Source organism: Canis aureus, chromosome 34 (assembly GCF_053574225.1).
Source record: "Canis aureus isolate CA01 chromosome 34, VMU_Caureus_v.1.0, whole genome shotgun sequence".
Taxonomy (NCBI): domain Eukaryota; kingdom Metazoa; phylum Chordata; class Mammalia; order Carnivora; family Canidae; genus Canis; species Canis aureus.
This window is the reverse complement of record NC_135644.1, coordinates 11,075,188-11,097,208: the sequence shown is the minus strand read 5'-3', so window position 1 is coordinate 11,097,208 and position 22,021 is coordinate 11,075,188. Positions and strand designations below refer to the sequence as shown.

The 22,021-nt window shown below is 33.0% G+C and overlaps 1 protein-coding gene across 5 annotated transcripts in view; it reads right to left on the bottom strand.

The window, feature by feature from the left end:
- Positions 1 to 22,021, bottom strand: part of LNPK (lunapark, ER junction formation factor) — an 88,968-nt gene that overhangs the window by 44,654 nt on the left and 22,293 nt on the right. For all 5 annotated transcript variants that reach the window (XM_077883145.1, XM_077883147.1, XM_077883148.1 and 2 more), the window contains 4 exons: positions 16,698 to 16,756; positions 9,162 to 9,202; positions 1,986 to 2,069; positions 1,856 to 1,907 (listed from right to left, as the gene is read on the bottom strand). In XM_077883145.1, coding sequence (XP_077739271.1) covers positions 1,856 to 1,907; positions 1,986 to 2,069; positions 9,162 to 9,202; positions 16,698 to 16,756 — 236 coding nt within the window. The remainder of the gene's footprint in view (positions 1 to 1,855; positions 1,908 to 1,985; positions 2,070 to 9,161; positions 9,203 to 16,697; positions 16,757 to 22,021) is intronic.

Genomic DNA, 22,021 nt, shown 5'->3' with positions numbered 1-22,021 from the left:
TTAAGCAAATCGATGAATACTATTTTCAAATTTTATAATCAATATCAATGTAATATATCATTAACACTACATAATAAAAAATAAAAGATATCGTCTATACATGATTCACAGTTCTGGTTCAGCAATCAAGCAAGAGAGTTATTAAAATAAGAACATATATAATTTTTACTAGCTTTCTTGCATGAGATACATATATATATACATATACATACACATATATATATTTAGTACCTTTTTTTCCCCTTTCTATTTCAGTTCAAAAACAAGACAAGAAAAAAAGGAAAAGAGAGGGAGAGAAGAGAAAGAGGGGAAGGAAGGAAAAAATGAACAATGGTTCAAGCAAAGACATAAATATTTGACTAAACTCACAGGAATGCAGAACTTAAACATTAGTAGAATGTATGACTAAGTCACCTACAAAATGAAAGGAACCTAAAAGAGATCTGAAAAGATTAAACAACAGAACTCAATTATAACTCTCAAAAAGGAGAATGAAGTTGAGATATAGTTTAGAATTTTTTAAAATAAGGAAAAAATTCCAAACAGCAATTAATTACTACAGACCTAGAAGAACTAGTAATACTAGAATAGGACACTCCAGAAGAAATTTTTTTTGTATATTTTTTTATTGGAGTTTGATTTGCCAATATATAGTATAACACCCAGTGCTCATCCCATCAAGTGCCCCCCTCAATGCCCATAATCCAGTCACCCCCTCCTCCCACTCACCTCCCCTTCCACTACCCCTTGTTCGTTTCCCAGACTTAGGAGTCTCTCATGTCAGAAGAAATATTTTTTAAAGAAAAAAAAAGCTTATAAGCTTAAGGTCAAAAACCATATTATATTCATCTCTGTATTCCCCATGGCGTTTACACTTAAGAATTATTTAACACGTTCTTTTAAACGAATAGCTCATTTATGGTATAGCTAAGAGTTAATTCTCCCTAAAAGGATATCCAAAAGCAATGCCACAGGGATCAAGAGCAGAGAGACCAGCAATGGTTTTTCTATAACTACAATACGACATCAGAAGGAAAAAATGTATTTGGATTTCAAAAGCTTCTAAGGAAAAATGAATTTAAATTCTTCAAGGAAATGATGTTGCCTAAATATTAATAAGTACTTAAGAATGTCAGTAAAGAGGTCATACTTTTCTTTTTTTTACTGAAAGAACAGATTTTTTTTAAGTAACAGCAACTGCTTTCCACAAAATATCACATTTAAAAAATATTATTTCCTAAAGTTATTTAAAAAGTATTTTTGAAAAGTTAGTGCCAGTTATACAAAATACTGTAAAAATGATAGAAACCTGGCCTATAGACCAAACTCTTTTAAAAATTACTAAAAAGAAGTATAAATTGTAAAAAACTTAAATCGGTTATGAAGGCAGGAGTTCAGTGCAAGTATCTATGCCTAATTTATTTTAATCATACATAAACTTTTACACTCATCAAAACATCAGGCTTATATTTTTATAAACCAAATCCTACTTAACTGACTGAGCCACTGAGGTGCCCTTTAAGAATTTTCATAAGGTATTCTAAAAGATCCTTATTTGAACAGGGGAAAAAAACTTATAAAATACTGTTGAAATTATTTTAATTTCAAAAGCTTAAAACCAATTATATATTTAATCTCAATGGATAACATCTTTTACTTATCAACATATTCCTGAAAAATCAAAATGAAATGAACTTATTGCCATCCACTCCAAGTCATAACTCATATTACCAAATATAAATTAACATAAAAGCATTCTACATAAGTTTTTACACACCTCTATCACACTTTTGAACTCACTTGGATAAATATGGATCTTTCCAACAGCAGCAGCAGTTTCTACAAAGTTATTTACCTTGTCCAGGTCTTGCAGTTACAGCTGCTCCAGCAGATGGCGGCTCAAACTCCTGTCAATTACAATAATGTTATTACAGTGACCTACTACAATGCACTATTTATAAATAGCACTGATATAACAGTCTTACCTTTGCTTTCTTTGAGTCTGGATCAAACCTTTCAAGAATTAATTTAGCCGTTTTATAAGTTTCTTTTTCCATGACTTCTTCAAGCTATGAACAAAAATTTCCATAAATTGTCACACTTGAAAACATACACACTACTTATTTTTATAAGTCCTATTCCGAAAGTATTCAAGTACAATGGTTAAAATAAACAGCATATAATATATCCAGACAGCATCAAATACTTCCTACATTCAAATAATTAAAATCCAGATTTTAAAATGGCTTCTAACCCCTAATATGTTACTTGTATTTAACAGCTTTACTGCAAGGAAATACCAAATACAGCTAATTGTTTACATATAATGAGGAGAATAATTACATGCACCAACTTCAATAATGGAATGTGCAAAAATCTATCAGCCATCATTATTGGAAGTTATTAGACATGACAAGCAAATGACAGGCAATTCCTCAGATTTATTTCCTCATAGCACTTAATGCTATTAATTTAAAGAAGGTCGTTAGCCAAGAGCTTTACAAAATAAAATCTCTGTGCCAATTAACTGCTGTCAGCATCGATTTTAGATTATTTATTAGCAGAAGCAATTAGCTTGCTGCAAATGCAGTGAAAACTCACTAGCTGGGAGAACAGCCATGGAATTTGAACAAATGACTTTAAAAGCTGAAGCTCCCCCTTTTTTACTTAGATTCAAACAACTTTAGAGGGAAAAAAACACAGTAAGAATTTAAGTAAAAATTTTACTGAGTTCTATACTCACACTAGGGACTGTAATTAAAACAGTTCATTGTTACAGCATTTTATTTACAATACACACAAGTCACTCTATGGCTAAATACAGGGTTTAATTTAAAAAGCAATAACTAGTAAAGTATCATTTTAGCAGTTATGGCCCAATATCAGAAAAAATTTAATTTTAGTACAAGGCAGTCATATTATGACAAATAGCTAATGTATAGAAGAAAATGCTTTGCAAAAATTGGAATGGGATCTTTTCCTTCTCAGTGACCACTGATAGCCATTTAGATTCATTAAATGTCATATTTATTCCAAAGGTCATTTATTTTAGAATACAACACAGAGCACATTTACCAAGTTAAGAATACAGTTAAAAATATGTTACCCAATCATAGTTAATGGATTCCTCATTAAAAACTCAATTCAACATTTAAGAAGCTAAGTACTTAGATGAATGATTTATTAACCTTGGTTTAGTGAAACTAAAACATTTTCCTAATTATTTCAAAATCATGATAAATTCTCTAAACAAACAGGTTTAATGTTCTGATGTAAAGGAAATGTTTGCAGTTCACTTTAGAGTTGAGAAAAAACTGGGAATCAAGATAGAAAGAGGACATGATACCATATATCCCTAAATCAACATAATCTACATGGAATATCAATGAACTACAACCCTGATCTCTACAAATTAATTTTTGATGTTTTAGGCCAATGTTTAGCAATAGAACTTTACATAATGATGGAAATGGTTTATATGTTCTTAATACAGTAACCACTATGCCATATATAACAAATGTTGCTTATGCAACTGAGGAATGGAATTGTAGTTTTATTCCATTTTAAACAATGTAATTCAAAAGATACATGGGGCTTTTGGCTACTGATGTGGACAGCACAGTTCTAGATGAAGAGGACTGCTAGGCTTAAAAAGATTAGATACAACTGTGATCTTTGAAACAACACACAAAACTCAAAATCAAAATGCCACTTCATCAAATGAATGTAATACCTGGTACATCATTCAGCAAATATTTATATCTATGTTCATGTAAAGTATCTTCAATAAACTAAAGCACTAAAAGATGTATGTAAACTATTCTCCTTTTCTAACAAAAATTTTTCACATAATAGCTTAACACACATGTATCCATCCATACATTTTAAGTGAATAACTTGTTTCAAATAGAGACATTCTGATAGAATAAAAAAAAAAAAAAAAAAAAAAAAAACTTGAAACTCTGAAGTCAGAAAAAAAAATCTAGGTTCAAAGCACATCCCCATTCTTAATTACTTAAAAAGATTTTGAGCAATTTAAGTAGCCTCAGTTTCTCTTTTTGTAAAGCAAATACATTAATATTTTCTTCATAGCACTGTTAGGCACTTAAATATATAATAATGTAAGAGAAAGAATCTACAATAGTACCTAATACAATAATACATAATCTTTGTTTAATATACTCAGATTATTCAGAATGGGTCTGAAAACAGCAGTGTTTCCAAATACCCAACATATTAATCCCAGGATTTAGGAATGAAAATTTGATACTCAGAATCCCCTAAAACACATTACTCTGTTTTTCTTTTTTTTTTTTTCTTTTTTTTTTTTTTTTATGGTGAAAAAATTTATATTTAGATTTATAGCCGGCTGGACTCAGTTTAGATGATCCCAATTTTGTTGTACTCTGTTTTTCATAATATTTTTTATATGTTAAATAGTAATGAATGATATAACAACGAATGAACTGTTCTTCTGTGATACATTATACTAAAAGTTTCTGAGCTTTTTATTTAAAAAACAAAATAATCACATTTCATTATGAATCAATATTTTGCCAAGATTATATATTTCAATAACATGTAAAAATTATTTCTACTTGATTAAGACATTCCATCATGGACAACACTAAAAGAAGGGAACATTAACACAAATGTCAGAAAAAAAAATTTTAATTTTAAAAGGTAATCATACAAATATTTAATATTTAAATTATCATTCTTAAAATTTTAAAACACACAAAGCATCAATTGTTCTATCCAATATTCTTCATCTTTGCTGCATGGCAAAAACTCTAGATTTAGAAAAATTTATTTTGTTATATATTAACTTCGGTCAAATTATTAGGAGTGTGCCCCAAAGCATATTCAACTCAGAGCATTAGGGTACATGTTGCATTATTTAAACTCATCTTTTTACAATTATGAAAATACTGTCTGCTTACCCTGATTTTGGTTCTACTGCTGAAATCAATACTGTTTTTACTAGTTCAGATTTTATATCATTTTCTGATTTCATACAGCAGTATTCCACAATAATAGTCCCATCTTTTCTCTCTGCATTTCTTCTGTTAAAGTATTTACAAAGATCTGGAGCCTAGAGTGAATATTCAAATACTAGAAAATGGCAGCAAACATTATTGGGTAATATAAAAATATAACATTTGAAACTTCTCGTGAGGTGAACAGCACTACACAGAATTACATGCTGAACTTGCTAATTTAAGGACTTTTTTGCTTCCAAAATTTATTTCATGTAATGTCATTAACAGGATTATACATAAAACATACCATGAGTATAAGGTTATTATTACTTATTTGCAAAAAAATTTCACCATTAACAAGAGACAGGGCCCATAAAACATAATATGGCCACAAAAGCAAGACAGATTAATTAGATTGTAAGATTTCTCTACTACATGCTCCTGTCCTGCTCCCACAAATGTCCATATTAACCTAGAGCTCAGAATATCAGCATTTCTTGCTCTTTCCTTCAACCAGCGTTAGTAGATTCCTTTGAACCAGTAACATTTTGTAGTTAATTGTTAAGCTATAATACTCAGAATTATAACACTTCCTCCCGTGTTCTAATATCTCAACTGATTTTTCTCAGGATTGATTGATTGACTGATGGATTTGATTTACTTATTCACGAGACACACAGAGAAAGGCAGAGACATATGTAGAGGGAGAATCAGGCTCCCTGCAGGGAGCCCAATGTGGAGATTGGATCTCAGGACCCCAGGATCACGGCCTGAGCTAAAGGCAGATGCTCAACCAGTGAGCCACCAAGGTGCCCTTCAGAATTTAGAAAAACATGAATTTCCTGAGAAATGCCAGAAAGGAATTACCACGCAAAATACTCTCCTTAAGGTACACCTGGGTGCCATAGTCAGTTGAGGGACTGACTCTTGGTTTCTGCTCATGTCATGATCTCAGGGTTGTGAGATCCAGCCCGCCTCTGGAGCCTGCTGGAGATTCTCTCCCCTTCCTTTTCCTCCCTCCCACTCTGCTAGTCTGCCACTCCCCATCCCACCCCCACTCATGCATGCATGAGCGCAGTTTCTCTCTTTCTAAAAAAAAATTAATAAAATCTTTAAAAAATAAGAAATACTATGCTTGACAAAGTACAGCATTTTCATGAAGCCACTTAAATTTAAACTCATGTGTTCTGATGGATCCGATTTTGAACTGTTTTCATGAAATGCTCATGGATGCAAAAGGATTATCTATTAAACAGTAATTTTAAAAAACTGAATGTTTGTTTTAGTAGCAAAATATACACATCTAGACTTGGGAGTTTTTAAGATTAATTAAAGATTAATTCCTAGCTTTATTTTAATAATACTTACATTAAGTTCTTAAATTTAAAATATTGTCAAGATACCAATTTTCCTAAAATAATTTAACTTTTTAATCAATTGATAACTCATGTTCATTCTTACACATTACACTTACACAAATCATATTGCAAACCTTTTCAAAATAAAGATAGATCCCTAAGGAAACGACCTTTCATAAAATGTCATGTAATAAATATAATTTGTATTCATTTTATTATTGAAAGAGAGGGACAGGAGTGCCTGGTTGGCTTGGTCAGTTAAGCATCTGCCTTCAGCTCAGCTCATGATCTCAGGGTCCTGGGATTGAGCCCCTGATCGAGTTCTCTGCTCAGTGGGGAGTCTGTTTCTCCCTCTACCCCTCTCTCGGTGATCTCTCTCTCTCTCTAATAAATAAATAAAAATTTTTAAAAAGAAAGAAAGAGGAGAGATAGGAATTGGACAATTTTAGACTGACAGTTATTTTCTTAGACGCATTTCAATAATAAAAGTATTTTTAAAGCTAAAAAATGTGGAGTTTAAAATGAAATATCAATGAATAAGATCAGAGTGCCCCTTCTTTTTCCTCTCATTACCAGCACAATCATAAACAAGCATTGTGCTCCTTACTAACTCACCCTTAACACCTATTGTTCTAAACAAAGTGTAAACAAAGTATAAACAAAGTATAAAGCAACTCAAACAAAGCAGCTCTGTTAAGAGATTGAGTAAGAAAGGCCAGGGACTAGTTCCCAGTAGCAACAGTATTATAACTAACAACAATCAAGTCAAAGCAAATTGTGTTCCCTAATTAATAAAATGAGTTGGAGCAACCAATTTATTTTTTCTTTAATTATACTGCAAGAAATATGACATACTAAACTATTCTGTAATATTGACACCTCTTGAACCATTTAAATATAGACAGGTGTTGACACCTGAACTGAATTTTCCGACTGTTAGGCCTAGATGAAGCATCTTTATGTCGTGATTCCTTCAAAGGCTATTAAAGAAGCAGATTGTTCGGCTTGTCTTTTCACAGAGTTTTCCAAGTCTGCTCTGTTACTCTATTAAGTTTTTGCCCAATCACCTGCTCTCCAAGATTCGCTTTCTAGTGATATAATTGAACTGACATTTGGTCAGCTTCTCCTCACTTAAATTTTTTTTAATTTTCTTCTTTTTTCTTTGTCTTCCTCCCTGTATTTTCTACTTTAATAAAAAATTCTCCATTTTGGTACAAAGTGGAGCTTGGCTCCAACCACCTCTATCAGCTCTTCCTTTTATCACATTAGCAAACCAAACCAATCACATCACAACTTCTATATTACTGAGAACCATTGGTATTTCCTCACTTTGAATTTCTGGCTGTTATATGATGTACAAAATGCAAGAAATATAGTAAGATATAATATTTCCATGTTTCAGAGCCAGGAAAAATGTCAATGCAATGTTTATAAATAACTCACTGAACACTGAAGAAGCTCAAACAAGTAAGAAATCATTTCGGGATTAAAGTTCTATACTTTTCAAGTACTTAAGTCCTCAAGACCAGTGTCTTTATTACCATTTCACAAAACATTTTTTTTTAATTTTTTTATTTATTTATGATAGTCACAGAGAGAGAGAGAGAGGCAGAGACACAGGCAGAGGGAGAAGCAGGCTCCATGCACCGGGAGCCCGATGTGGGATTCGATCCCGGGTCTTCAGGATCGCGCCCTGGGCCAAAGGCAGGCGCCAAACCACTCAAACCACTGCGCCACCCAGGGATCCCCCCCTTTTTTTTTTTTTTTTAATTTTTTTATTTATTTATGATAGTCACAGAGAGAGAGAGGCAGAGACACAGGCAGAGGGAGAAGCAGGCTCCATGCACCGGGAGCCCGATGTGGGATTCGATCCCGGGTCTTCAGGATCGACAAAACATTTTTTTTTAAGTAAGCTCTAGGTCCAATGTGGAGGTTGAACTCACAACCCCAAGATCAAGAGTCAGTTCTACTGACCAAGCCAGCCAGGCACCCTCACAGAACAACTTTTAACATTAATCTTAAATTTCATAATTTTTATTAGTTTCATATATAATTGTTACTTATTACATGTTACACTAAAATACATTGGTCATATGCATCTGATTAAATTTTGTTAAATAAGTTTCTACATAACATGCCCTTGCTATCAATTACCATTTTCATACTTCAAAAATAATTATATTAAAAAAATGTAAATTTAAGTCAAACACCAAGTTCAATTCGCTTATTAGTGAGTATGATATATCATCCTCTAAATATCTAAGGCCCTTCTTCTCTTATGCTTGGCCCCCTTTCCAAACATCTTAAGAACACATATAACTGGCCCCATAAGAGATACCCATGTGATCAGAGCTGCTTATAGAAAATGAAAGAAAAAAATTCTTTCACCCTTTCTTCACTCTTTTCATGTAAAATTTGACTTTTACAACCAATCTTTTTTATTCTCTCTCTCTCCTAGCCTTACTTAGCCTTATTCTGTCCAGAAAACCTGAGAAGGGACATAAGTAGATGTTTGATACTTTTTCAATCCTAATAATCTGGATACCCATTTTTTACCCATGTGCCTCATTGAGTCCTCCAATATTATTTACTTGCTTCTGACTTCCAATCGCATAGATTCTCAAATTCAAAAAAGTCCATATAACTACTTTTCCCATCATTATTAACTAGCAAAAATATTCAGAATTTAGCTTCATCATTAAAACACTATCTAAAAGCATACTTGTTACTTGGATCGTCATTACTTAAACAGATAAACATTACTTATTCAGTTCTCAATATATTTGTCCTATGTAAATTAATTTTAAATAAGTTAACTTACTATTTTTTTCTTCTGGGATTTTAAATCATCCAGTGCTTCATCTAGAAAAAAAAAGATTTAATTAATAAATCAAAGCTAAATCAGGTATTAAGATTAGATATCTTAAAAATAGTATGCCAAATGATATACATTAAGCATCCACAAGAAAACTTTTAGAATTTTTTACTGACATGTACAGATAAAAATTATATCAAACTTTATACATATATATTTCATATTGTTGCCTATATGTTACAAGTAGAGAAAAAATTGACTTTATATAGAATAAAACACCTTTCAAATTTTAAAAAGACCTATACATTTTATCAAATAGAATTTAAATAATTATTCTTAATTTAATTAAATTTATAGATAAAATTATTATTTCTTCATTTAAGTTCTGGGGTAGCAAATATCTGAATACTCAAATCAAATCAAAGTATATTATTTATGCAAAATACAAATACAAACTTATACAAAGACTGTACTATATTTTAATATTTTAGTTTTTAATGTGCTAGCAGACTTATTACTAATGGGGGGGGAAAGCCTGCTAACATCTTTAAAGAGAATAGACATCTATAGTTATATAAGGCCAAGCCAAATATTTATCCCTTAATCCAGAAGTCGGCAAACTTTTTCTAAAAGGGCCAGAAAGTTAAATATTTTAGGCATTATGGGCCAAAAGGCAAAACTAAGTCAGTACTTTTTAAAACAAAAAGGTAAAAAAAATAAAAATAAAAATAAAACAAAAAAGTAAACAGATTTCCACAAATCTTTATTGACAAAATTCAATACGATAATAATTGAGTTAAATTTTTTTTTGTAACACAGATCTATCACTTAAAAGAATCGAATTATTTTCTTTTGGGTGGGGAGATAACATTTAAATGAGGTTCAAAGTTAGTGTTCTTTATCATCAAAAATGATTGCAAATATTAGCACGTTGATGTTGATCTGTCATGAGATTTTATACATTTGATTCTTTGAAAATGGTTTTTCAGACATATAGGTACTGCTAAATACTGAAATCAGTCCACAAGACCATGATTTTAATTGAGTAAATTCATTGTTTGGAAGGCATTTATAGACTACTTAACTCGTCTATTGATATTCGCCTTTTCTTGTCATTATATTGCAAATTAATCACTTTCAATTGAAGATAAGTGGAAGCTCCTCAATTGTATAGTTAAACAAATTTTGAAATACAGAAATTTCCTTTGTACTTCTTGAAGTCTGAAAAACACTGTTGGGTCGTTTCTCTTTTGGCTAAGATCAAGTGTGAAAAACACTGCTGGAACTATAGTTTCAGCTCAGATCATGTATTTACTACAAATTTCAGGGGGAATGAGGATCTTGCTTCTTGCTTTTCCAAGTCTTTTTTACTTTTTTAAGATGTTTTTATTTATTTATTCATGGGAGACACGGGGGTGGGGGGGTGTGGGGGGCAGAGACACAGGCAGAGGGAAAAGCAGGCTCCATGCAGGGAGCCCAACGTGGGACTGGATCCTGGGTCTCCAGGATCACGCCCTAGACTGAAGGCGGCGCTGAACGCTGAGCCACCCGGGCTGCCCCCAAGTCTTTTTAAAAAAATTATTTTGTGTCAATACAATGACATTTATTTTCTAAATGACTTTATAGCACTATAGGTTTTGCATATAAGGATTGTTTGTCTTGCAATCTTAGGCTGAACTCCTTAAGAACCATTGTCAACTCTGCAACAAAAGCTAATTTTCCAAAGTCAGTCAACATTCAATCATAGTGGTTGAAGGTGGTTCTTCTCGTACACAAATACTACAATCTATGCCCTGAGCTCAAAACATCACAATAAAACTGTACCGGCAGGTTAAGATATTCAGCTTCTATTTATGATTAAAGTCCACATAACTGACAATGGTTAAGTTCTTGAGAGTAAATAAAATTCTCCATTGACACTACTAACTTATGGTAGTTCAAATACGCTCGGAAAAGTACCTGCTGCCACATAACACAATGAATAACCACAAAATGAAAACACCTTACAGTTTCACAAGTTTGCAAATTAATCCAAATAGGCCTTTTTCTGCTTCATGCATTTTTTTTTTTTATTATAGTTGACACACAATGCTACATTAGTTTCAGGTATACTGAAACTAATTTGACAAGTTTATACATTATGCTATGTTCACAAGTGTAGCTACCATCTGTCCCATTACATCACTAATACAATTTCATTGACTGTATTCTTTATTCTGTGCCTTTTAGTCCTATGACCTACTCATTCCATAACTGGAGGTCTATGTCCCTCACCCCTCTTCATCCATTTTGCCCAATCCCCGACTCCTTTCTCCTCTGGCAATCATCAGTTTATTCTCTGTATTTACAAATCTGATTCTGCTTTTTGTTTACTCATGTTTCTTAGATTCCACCTATGAATGGAATTATGTTATTTGTCTTTATCAGTCTGACTTATTTCACTTAGCATAATACCCTCTAAGTCTATCCATAATGTCTCAGCACAATCTCATCCTTCATATCCCATTGTGTGTGTTATCTATTTGTCTACTGATGGACACTTAGATTACTTCTGCAGTTATTGTAAATAGTGCTGCAATAAACACAAGGTGCATATATGTTTTTAAGTTGGTGTTTTCATTTTTTCTGGGTAAATACCCAATAGTTGAATTGTTGGATCATACGGTATTTCTATTTTTAATTTTTCAAGAAATCTCCATACTATTCTCAACAGTGGCTGTACTAATTTACATTCCAGCTAACAGTACACAAAAGTTCCTTTTTCTCCACATCCTAACCAAATTATCTTTTTTAATTTTAGCCTTTCTAAGAGATATGAGGTGATATCTCACTGTAGTTCTGATTTGCATTTCCCTGATGATTGGTGATGCTGAGTATCTTTTCCTGTGTCTTTTTCCTGTGTCTACTACAATTGAGCAGTATCAGATCCAAGAAAGATCACTCAAAATCATTTGCCATATTTTTAAACTATCTTGCTTCCAATATTCTGTTCTTCAAGCAATTATTCTTGCCAAAAGGCTACTTACTAACTAAGCAAATATACTTTCTCTGAATATATTTTTTTCAGCTGCTGTAATCAAACAATAATTAATTCACTATTGGTAAATAAATGACTTTCTCTGCTTCACTAATAGGCCAATCAGAAACTTATTTGGTTGAAGCTCCATTTTCATTTTTTTTTTTTTTGGTAAGATTGTTTGTTTGTTTGTTTGTTTGTGAGAAGGAGAGAGAGAGTACAAGCAGAGGGAGTAGCAGAGGTAAGGGAGAAGCAGGCTCCCCACTGAGCCAGGAGCCTGATACGGGGCTCACAGTCCTGGGATCATGACCTGAGCAGAAGACAGTCACTTAATGTATGAAGCCACCCAGGCACCTCTCACTTTTTATTTTTATGAAGAATTCAGCTATGATGAGATATTCCATTTTTAAAATTCTAATTCTTATGACCATTGCTATTCTGTGAGTTGGGAATATGAGTACTTGGTTTGGTACTATCAATGTATATTTTTATTCTTCGAGCACAACTATAATGTCATTGAATAATAAACACAATGCTTTATGTTTTGATAACAAAACAACCCACGGTCTACTATGCCCTAAAAATGCAACATTCAAAGTTAAATCTTCTCTTCTTTTGTTTTTTTCATGATGAGTATACAGTGGTAATTTTGAAAATATAAAATTGTCACTATATATGGCACATGAAATGTCAAGTTATAATTGTGTCACTGTGATTTGTAGTACATCCTGCAACAGTCTGAAGTGTTGAGAGCACCACATAGTCTATCACAACTACTTAACTCTGCCATTGTAGGATGAAAGGAGTTACAGACAACATTTAAGTGAATGGGCAGCATTTTGCTCCAATAAAAACAGAAATTTGAATTTAATATTAATGTAATATCCCAAAATATTCTTTTGAATTTTTCAATGATCTAAAAATTTGAAAATCATTCTTAAATCATGACATGTAAAAGTGGTGGGCAGGACTTGGCCCACAGGCTATGGTTTACCAACTCTTATTCTATACTAGGTCCAAGGTATAGAAAAAAAGGAAATAAAACTAAAAGAGAACAAAAAGCAAGAACACAGGGGCAGCCCTGGTGGCCCAGCGGTTTAGCGCCACCTTCAACCCAGGGCCTGATCCTGGAGACCTGGGATTGAGTCCCACATCAGGCTCCCTGCATGCAGCCTGCTTCTCCCTCTGCCTGTGTCTTTGCCCCTCTCTCTCTCTCTCTCTATCTCTCTCTCTGTCTCTCATGAATAAATAAGTAAAATCTTTAAAAAAAAAAAAAAAAGAAAGCAAGAACACAATCAATAGCTTCAGGCTTAAATATATATATACTACAATTGACTTTATGCTATGAGTTTTTACGCTAAAAAAATAAATGTAGGACTGTAAGATAATCTTTTATGAGTTCTATTTTAAATGTACATGTAATACATATTCAAATGAATTAAATTTTTTTAAATAAAAGGATCCCTGAAATAATTTTTAAAGCAACCCTTTTATATAATAACTATGTCCTGATGTGTCTATTTATAAGTTAAAATATTCATACATTTAATTTGCTTAGAGAAGTGTTTCCAAGCACTCTTTTAAGAAGAGATTTTTTTGTATTTTCCACTATTTTGTTAGTTCCATGAGGTCAGAGAACATTTTGTTTTAAACTTCTTCCTGTCCTTCTGCTGTATTACCAAATATCACTGGAAACAACATCATAAGCTTAATTTCCTTAATATGATAGTAAGTACCAATATTTTTTAAAAGCACAGCAAATATCATACTTTATGGTAAAAAAATAAAAGCTTTTCCACTGAGAATTAGAAACTAGACAAAGAATCTGCTATTTCCACTTCAACTCACTATTATACTGAGTCCTAATCCATTAAAACAAGACAAATTAAAAAGACAAGAAAAATAAAAAAGAATAAGGAATAGAAAAGAAAAATCAGTACCATCAGCCCTCGTGTGTTAACACTTCGCAATTTTTATATACTTTGGCATAGTTTCACTTAGTACTCATAATAATCCTTCTAAAACAAATATTTCATGTGTATGATGATGATGATAATACATGTTTCCACTTTGCAAATTAGGAAACTGAGGTTCAGAGAATTAAAATTTGTCTGTAGGACAAAAAGATAGCCAGTGTGGTGGAGCATAAGTGAAAGATGAAGAGTAGAAAGAGATGAAGTTAGAGAATAGGCATACGCCAGAAAGTAGGAGTAAAGAATTCAGATTTACTCTGGCTGTCACGGGAAACCATTACAAAATTTGAAGCAATGGGCAGCCCAGGTGGCTCAGTGGTTTAGCGCTGCCTTAAGCCCAGGGTGTGATCCAGGAAACCTGGGATCAAGTCCCACATTGGGCTCCCTGCATGGAGCCTACTTCTCCCTCTCCCTGTCTCTGCCTCTCTCTCTCTGTCTCTCTCATGAGTAAATAAATAAAATCTTAAAAAAAATAATAAAAATAAAAATTTGAAGCAGGAAAGATACAACTATTTTATACCTTAAAAATAGACTGGTTTGGAAGTCATTCCTATTACAGGTAGGAGATGGACAATGACCTGAATTACAAAGTAGTAGTAGTAAAGCATATTAGAAGTGGTCAGATGCAAGATAATTGTGGAGGTAGAGATGATAGGACTTTGAAGGGGAGAGAGAAATGCATAGTAGATTAAAGGGAATATGAAGTCAAAATCGAGTCCTGCCCACCCTTCCCCCCACAACTATGTGGAAGTGAGATTATACACCAATAGAGACAACCCAAGAGAAAGAGATAACACAAAAGAAGGTAATTGCAGGAAGAGATAACTGCAAGAACAAAGTCCTTGAGATGGCCAGAGTATCCAGAATCCAAAGCATAAATGGAGAGCTTAGCCATAGATGGCATCAAGTTCAGTCTTCCAGACTACCACTGAAGGATGCTAACATACTGAGTATCAGATGGAGCTAACTGGATATATTTGGTGGTGGCAGTAGCTCTCATCTATTTACATCTATTTTCTCCATGAGTTGCCAGGTAGATTTTTGTGGGTTTTGTTTGTTTGTGAATTTTGAATTTTTATTTAGTTGACTCATTGGTTGGTTTTATTTTGGTTTGGTTTTTGTTTATTTGCAGGAAGGCAGATATTAGTGATCTGAAGAGAAATACAATATCAAGAAATACTCTCAAAGAGAAAAAAGTGAATTTTCTAGGGAACTATGAAATAGGACCATGTAGTAGTACAGAGTATACATTTAATATTTACTATCATAGATTTAAAATAAGTCTGGTCAGGGACACCTGGGTGGCTCGGCCAGTTAAGCATCTGCCTTTGGCTCAGGTGATGAACCCGGGGTCCTGGGATCCAGCCTCCATGCTTCTCCCCCTTCCTCTGCTTCTCCCCTCCTCCTTGCTCTCTCTCTTATATAAATAAATAAATAATCTTTTTTAAAAATAAAATAAGTCTAGTCAGTATGCTTTCTATGATTTCTTTTGAAAGAAATTTAGCTTTTCTGATGCAGGGATAGACCAAGCTTATAAAAGTTTTTAACCAGAAGAGTTTTGCAGTCATAGATTAAGAATATAATTGTATTTAAATAAGGTACAGTTTCTGCCAAATAGAATGGGAAAATGGGGCAAAGGTGTCAAGAGTATCTGCAAGGAATGGTCGCTGGGCTAACCCATGAACATACACTGGGTTAAAGAGAAGTCATAAGTGAGGGGGGCAATTTGAAAGTCATATATGAACCTTACTTGGATTTGAATCAAACAAACAAAATATATTTAATATTTTATGATATTAGGTATGATATGATATGATAATATATTATGTTACGTTAATGATAATAATTGTATAATGTATTTTCTTAAAGGCCTTTCATGGATAGATATAACTGGGATATACTTAAAAAATATAGTATGTAGATAAGAGGGTGGGGATAAAAATTAAACAAGGCTAACCATGAGCTGATAGTTATTTACATTGTGTGATAAGTATATGAGCACTTATACTATTCACTTTCCTTTTGTGTATATAATTTTGTATGTGAAGTTTTTGACAATGAAAAGTTAAAACAAAAAAAAGAAGTCACATTCAAAGTTCGTTTATGATGAAATTCACATATATTTGCTTAATTATAACTCATACTTTTATACCTGAAAATCTTTAAAATCTGTACACAAGATACAGAAGGAAACATCATAATTTGCATATTTTCATAAAAACAAAAGCCTAGGAACTGTGAGGTTAAAGAGAATGGTGCAATTAATTAACAAATTAAAAGATGTCTACTCTATAATAACATAAGTTTTGTGTGAAGATTAATAAATAATTTCTCTCAATTTAAAAGATGAATTAATGAAAGGAACTATTTTGTATAAAAAAATTCTGAATAAACAAGATGAACATAACACAAATGTAAATAGAATCCCTTCAGTATTTACAAGATTGTCATTTCAATACACCATTTCACAACCTGCCATTCAGTTACAAACCAATGTACTATAAGAAGGTGTTTTTTAAAATGTATTTATAAAAACTTAGAAATTAAACTTACTATTTCTTTCTGTTCTCTTGGAAAAGAAGAAAATAAGCACTGTTCTTATGCTCCAGATGCTACAGAGGAAGCAAAATTCAGAAACAAAAACCAACATTAGGGTAAGTGAATTAAAAGCCATATAAAATGAAAACAAATATACATTTCCAGTTAGAGTTCAGTACATTGCTTCCCTTTATATTTTGAAAATCAGAAAGTATTTCTGTATTTGAGACTATCAGAGGTCTACCTCTGCTTTCAAGAGTTCTCAAGATAAAACACATGGACCTTCTGAGGGTTCCCCAGAATTATGAAATTACCTTTCTGTGTATAAGTGCATTTCTCTGGAAAGAGCACTGTGTTTATCACTCTGAAAGGGGTCTATAAACCAGCCCCCCCAAAAATTATAGAATCCCTTCTTACTAAGTAAGCATCAACTCCAAAAATTTGTCTATTCCCATGCATTGAGAGAAAAGCACATTTCACAAATCCAGCACATTGTGCAAATATAAGCTGCTATTACTTCCCTATTATTTAACACTGGAAGGATCCTCTCTACTAAACAGAATAAGCTATCTAGAAGAGAAAAAAACTTACCTTCAAGGAAGTACTTTACAAGTAAACTTAGCTAAACACTTCCGTTCAAAGATTTTATGAGAATTCTTTGGGCCTTACATTAGTAAGACATGAAATGATATTAAAAGTAAATCAAAGAATGATCCTAATCACAAACTTGTCAAGGTCATCTCTCAAATTCAATGTAAATACAGCACAATAGTTTTCTTCAAAGAACATAGCAGAATACATATACAAACATTATTCATAATTTTATAAAAGAAATACATTGCAAGGGTACCTTTGTGGTCCTTCCAAATATTTTCTTGTGCTGCATCTCAAGTGCACATGGAATATTCTCCAAACAGATAACATACTGGTTCACAAACCAGGTCTCAACTAGTACAAAAAGATTGAGATCATATCATGCATATTTTCAGACCACACTGCTATAATACATGAACCACAAGAAAAAAACTGGAAGGACCACAAATATATGGAAGTTAAAGAATATCCTACTGAAGAATGAACAAGTACACCAGGAAATTAAAGAAGAATTAAAAAAAATACATGGCAGCAAATGAAAATGAAAATACAACAGTTCAAAACCTTTGGGATACAGCAAAAGTGGTCCTAAGAGGAAAGTACATAGCAATACAGGCTTTCCTCAAGAAGCAAGAAAAGTCTCAAATTCACAACCTAACCTTACACTTAAAGGAACTAGAAAAAGAACAGCAAATAAAGCCTAAATCCAGCAGGAAAAGAGAAATAATAAAGATTAGAGTAAAAATCGATGATACAGAAATCAAAAAAACAGTAGAAGAGATCAATGAACTGGCCTGGTTCTGACTGAAACTGAGCTGGTTCTTTGAAAGAATTAGTAAGATCAATAAAGCCCTGGCCAGACTTACCAAATAGAAAAGAGAAAGGACCCAAATAAATAAAATCATGAATGAAAGAGGAGAGATTACAACCAACACTCAAGAAACACAATTATAAGAGAGTATTATGAGTAATTATATGACAACAAATTAGGCAATCTGGAAGAAATGGATAAATTCCTAGAAACATATGAACTACCAAAACTGAAACAGGAAGAAATAGAAAACTTGAACAGATCCATAACCAGCACAGAAACTGAATTAGTTTAAAAAAAAAAAAAAAAAAAAAAAACCAAATAGGAGTTCAGGGTCAGATGTCTTCCCAGGGGAATTCTACCAAACATTTAAAGAAGAATTAATGTCTATTCTTCTGAAACCGTTCCAAAAAAATAGAAATGGAAGGAAAACTTCCAAACTCATTTTATGAAGCCAGTATTACCTTAATCTCAAAACCAGACACAGACCCCACTAAAAAAGAGAATTACAGATCAATATCCCTGATGAACATGAATACAAAAATTATCACCAAGATACTAGCTAACAGGATCCAACAGTACATTAAAAAAATTATTCACCACAACCAAGTGGGATTTATTCCTGGGCTACAGGGGTGGTTCAACATACTCAAATCAATGTGATACACATTAATAAAAGAAAGGACAAGAACTAGATGTTCCTCTAACAGACGCAGAAAAAGCATTTGACAAAATACAGCATCTTTTCTTGATAAAACAAAAACAACAACAAAAACAACCTCTCCATGTGTAGCAATGGAGGGCACATACCTCAGTATCATAAAAGCCATATATGAAAGACCCACAGCAAGCATCATCCTCAACAGGGAAAAACTGAGAGCTTTTCTTCTAAGGTTAGGAAAATGGCAGGGATGTCCACTCTTACCACCGTTGTTTAACATAGCACTTGAAGTCCTAGCCTCAGCAATCATACAACAAAAATCAATAAAAGGCATCCAAATCAGCAAAGAAGAAGTCAACTTTATGGGGAGATTGCGTAGTTCAGTTAGTTAAGCAGCTGCCTTCGGATCAGGTCATGATCCCAGGGTCCTACTTCTCCCTCTCCCTCTGCTGCTCCTCCTGCTTGTACTCTCTCTCTCTCTGTCAAATAAATAACTAAAATCTTAAGAAAAAATAAAGAAGAAGAAGAAGAAATCAAGTCAAACTTACTCTTCACAGACGACATGATACTCTGGAAAACCCAACAGACTGGGTGGCTCAGTTGGTTATGCATCTGCATTTGGCTCAGGTCATGATCTCAGGGTCCTTGGATCGAGCCCTGCATTGGGCTCCCTGCTCAGCAGAGTCTGCTTCTCCCTCTCCCTCTAACCCTCCTCCTGCCTCAACACACACACTTGCTCTTTCTCTCCATCTCAAATAAATGAATGAATGAATGAATGAATGAAAGAAAGAAAGAAAGAAAGAAAGCCCAAAAGACTCTACTCAAAAATTGCTAAAACTGATACAGGAATTCAGCAAAGCTGCAGAATATTAAATCAATTTACAGAGGTCAGGTGCATTTCTAAACACTAACAATGAAGCAGAAGAAAGAAATTAAGGAATCGATCCCATTTATAATTGCACCAAAACCCCTAAGATACTTAGGAACGAACCTAACCAGAGAGGTGGAGGATCTATACTCTGAAAACTAGAGAACACTTATGAAAGAAACTGAGGAAAACACCAAGAAATGGGAAAACACTCCATGCTCATGGATTGGAAGAACAAATATTATTGAAATGTCTATACTACCCAAAGCAATCTACACATTCAATGCAATCCCTATCAAAATAGCAGCAGCATTTCTCACAGAGTTGGAACAAACTATCCTTAAATTTGTATGGAACCAGGAAAGATCCCAAAGGAATGTTGAAAAAAACCAAAGTGGGAGGCATCACAATTCTGGACTTCAAGCTGTATTATAAAGCTGTAATCAACAAGACAATATGGTACTGGCACAAAAACAGACACATGGATCAACGGAACAGAATAGACAATCCAGAAATGGACTCTATGGTAAACTAATCTTTGACAAAGCAGGGAAGAATATCCAATGGAAAAAAAGACAGTCTCTTCAACAAATGGTGTTGGAAAAATTGGACAAACACATGTGGAAGAATGAAACTGGACCACTTTCTTACACCATACACAAAGATAAACTCAAAATGAATGAAAGACATAAATGTGAGACAAGAATTCATCAAAATCCAAGAAAAGAACACAGGCAGCAAGCTCTTTGACCTGTCACAGCAACTCGCTAGAACACGCCTCCAAGGGAAGGAAAACAAAAGCAGAATATTGAAATATACTCCCTTACTCCAAAATAAAGCACAGAAATCCCCCTTTGTGGACAAGAAGTTCTTCTTTTGGTTTTTATCAGAACTACTGCTGGAGAAAATGAGCTATCATAAAATACACATTTCCTTCAAGACTTGAAGAGACAGAACATATATAGTTAATCTTTAGGACCAAATTAACTGAAATTCTTTCGTATTTTTAAAACAAAATTTAGGGAGAAAATAAATCTAGTTCTAGTTATTCCAATGAAGGTTTTTGCTCTCCTAATAAATATAATTTATGAAAATAGAGCAACATGTTTTGTGAAGATATTAAAGATACTATTACTGACTCCTATTTTGACAATAGCTGCCTAATTTCCATTTCCTCTTCTCTTCTTAGAAATATTCCAAACAACAAGGAGAAGAAAAATAAAAATTCCTGTCCTGGTATAAAATAAGATATAGCTAAAACCCAACTCTCAAAACGTGTGGGCAGACTCCCAAAAGTAATGGAGATCATGAAGATCAAAAGTGCAAGCACAGAAGGAAATCTATTTATCTCACAAAGGGGTAGCAAGACAAACTTCTCAAAGTGTAAAGCCTAAAGCCCCTGTTTATAACAAGAATAAGCCACACATGCTATAGGCAGAAACTCCTCAATTTGGTTCCAACAATGAAACAGAAAAGGCAGAGCTTAAAGAGAAACCATTCGGAAATACCGTTTACAAAGAACATTGTTTTTATGGCAGCAGGAGAGAAAAGAGGTTTTGTATTAGGAAAAAACACACAGTTGCCTAACCCTATTGGCTGGGGAAAGATAAAAGCTAACAAATTAGCACATTCAATCCTGGATCATAAGGAAAATTCTAGATAGCCTGGAATGTGGGAATATATGCCCTGATACTCACACAAATCTCCTACAAAAAACCAGGCAAAAGTAAAGTAAAATACCACATAGCTAGAGAACTCTATATTTTTAAGTTAAAACAAAAAAAGCAAAATACAAAATTATGTTCCAAAAACTAGACCAATGTCTTTCCTCTCAATAAATGTAAGTGAGCTAAACTAACCAGAGCAAAAAACTTTCAGACTGGATCATAAAAACAAAACCCAACTCTATAATATAAACTAACATCTAAAATAAGAGTTTTTCAAAAAAAATAAATAAATAAAAAATAAAATAAGAGTTTTTCAAAATAAAATAAAATAAAATAAAATAAAATAAAATAAAATAAAAAATAAAATAAAATAAGAGTGTTTCAAAGTTGAAGAAAATAAAACCATGGGCAAAAGTATACTAGGTAAATACTCACAAAACAAGGTTATCTTAATAGCCCACAAGGTTGAAATCAAGACACCCCCCACCACCACCAAGAAAGTTTTAAACTAGAAAAAGAAAGTCATTTCATAGTGTTAAAAATGATGCAGTTCCTTTCCAACAAATGGTGTTAGAGCTACTGAGCATCCATGGACAAAATGAAGGAAAGAAAAAAATAAATGAATCTCAACATGAACCTTCACACCTTATATACAAATTAACTCAAAATGGCTCATGAATTTAAAAATGTTGGAAGAAAAAAAAAGCATAGAAAAAAGCGAAAGAAGAAAATCTTTAG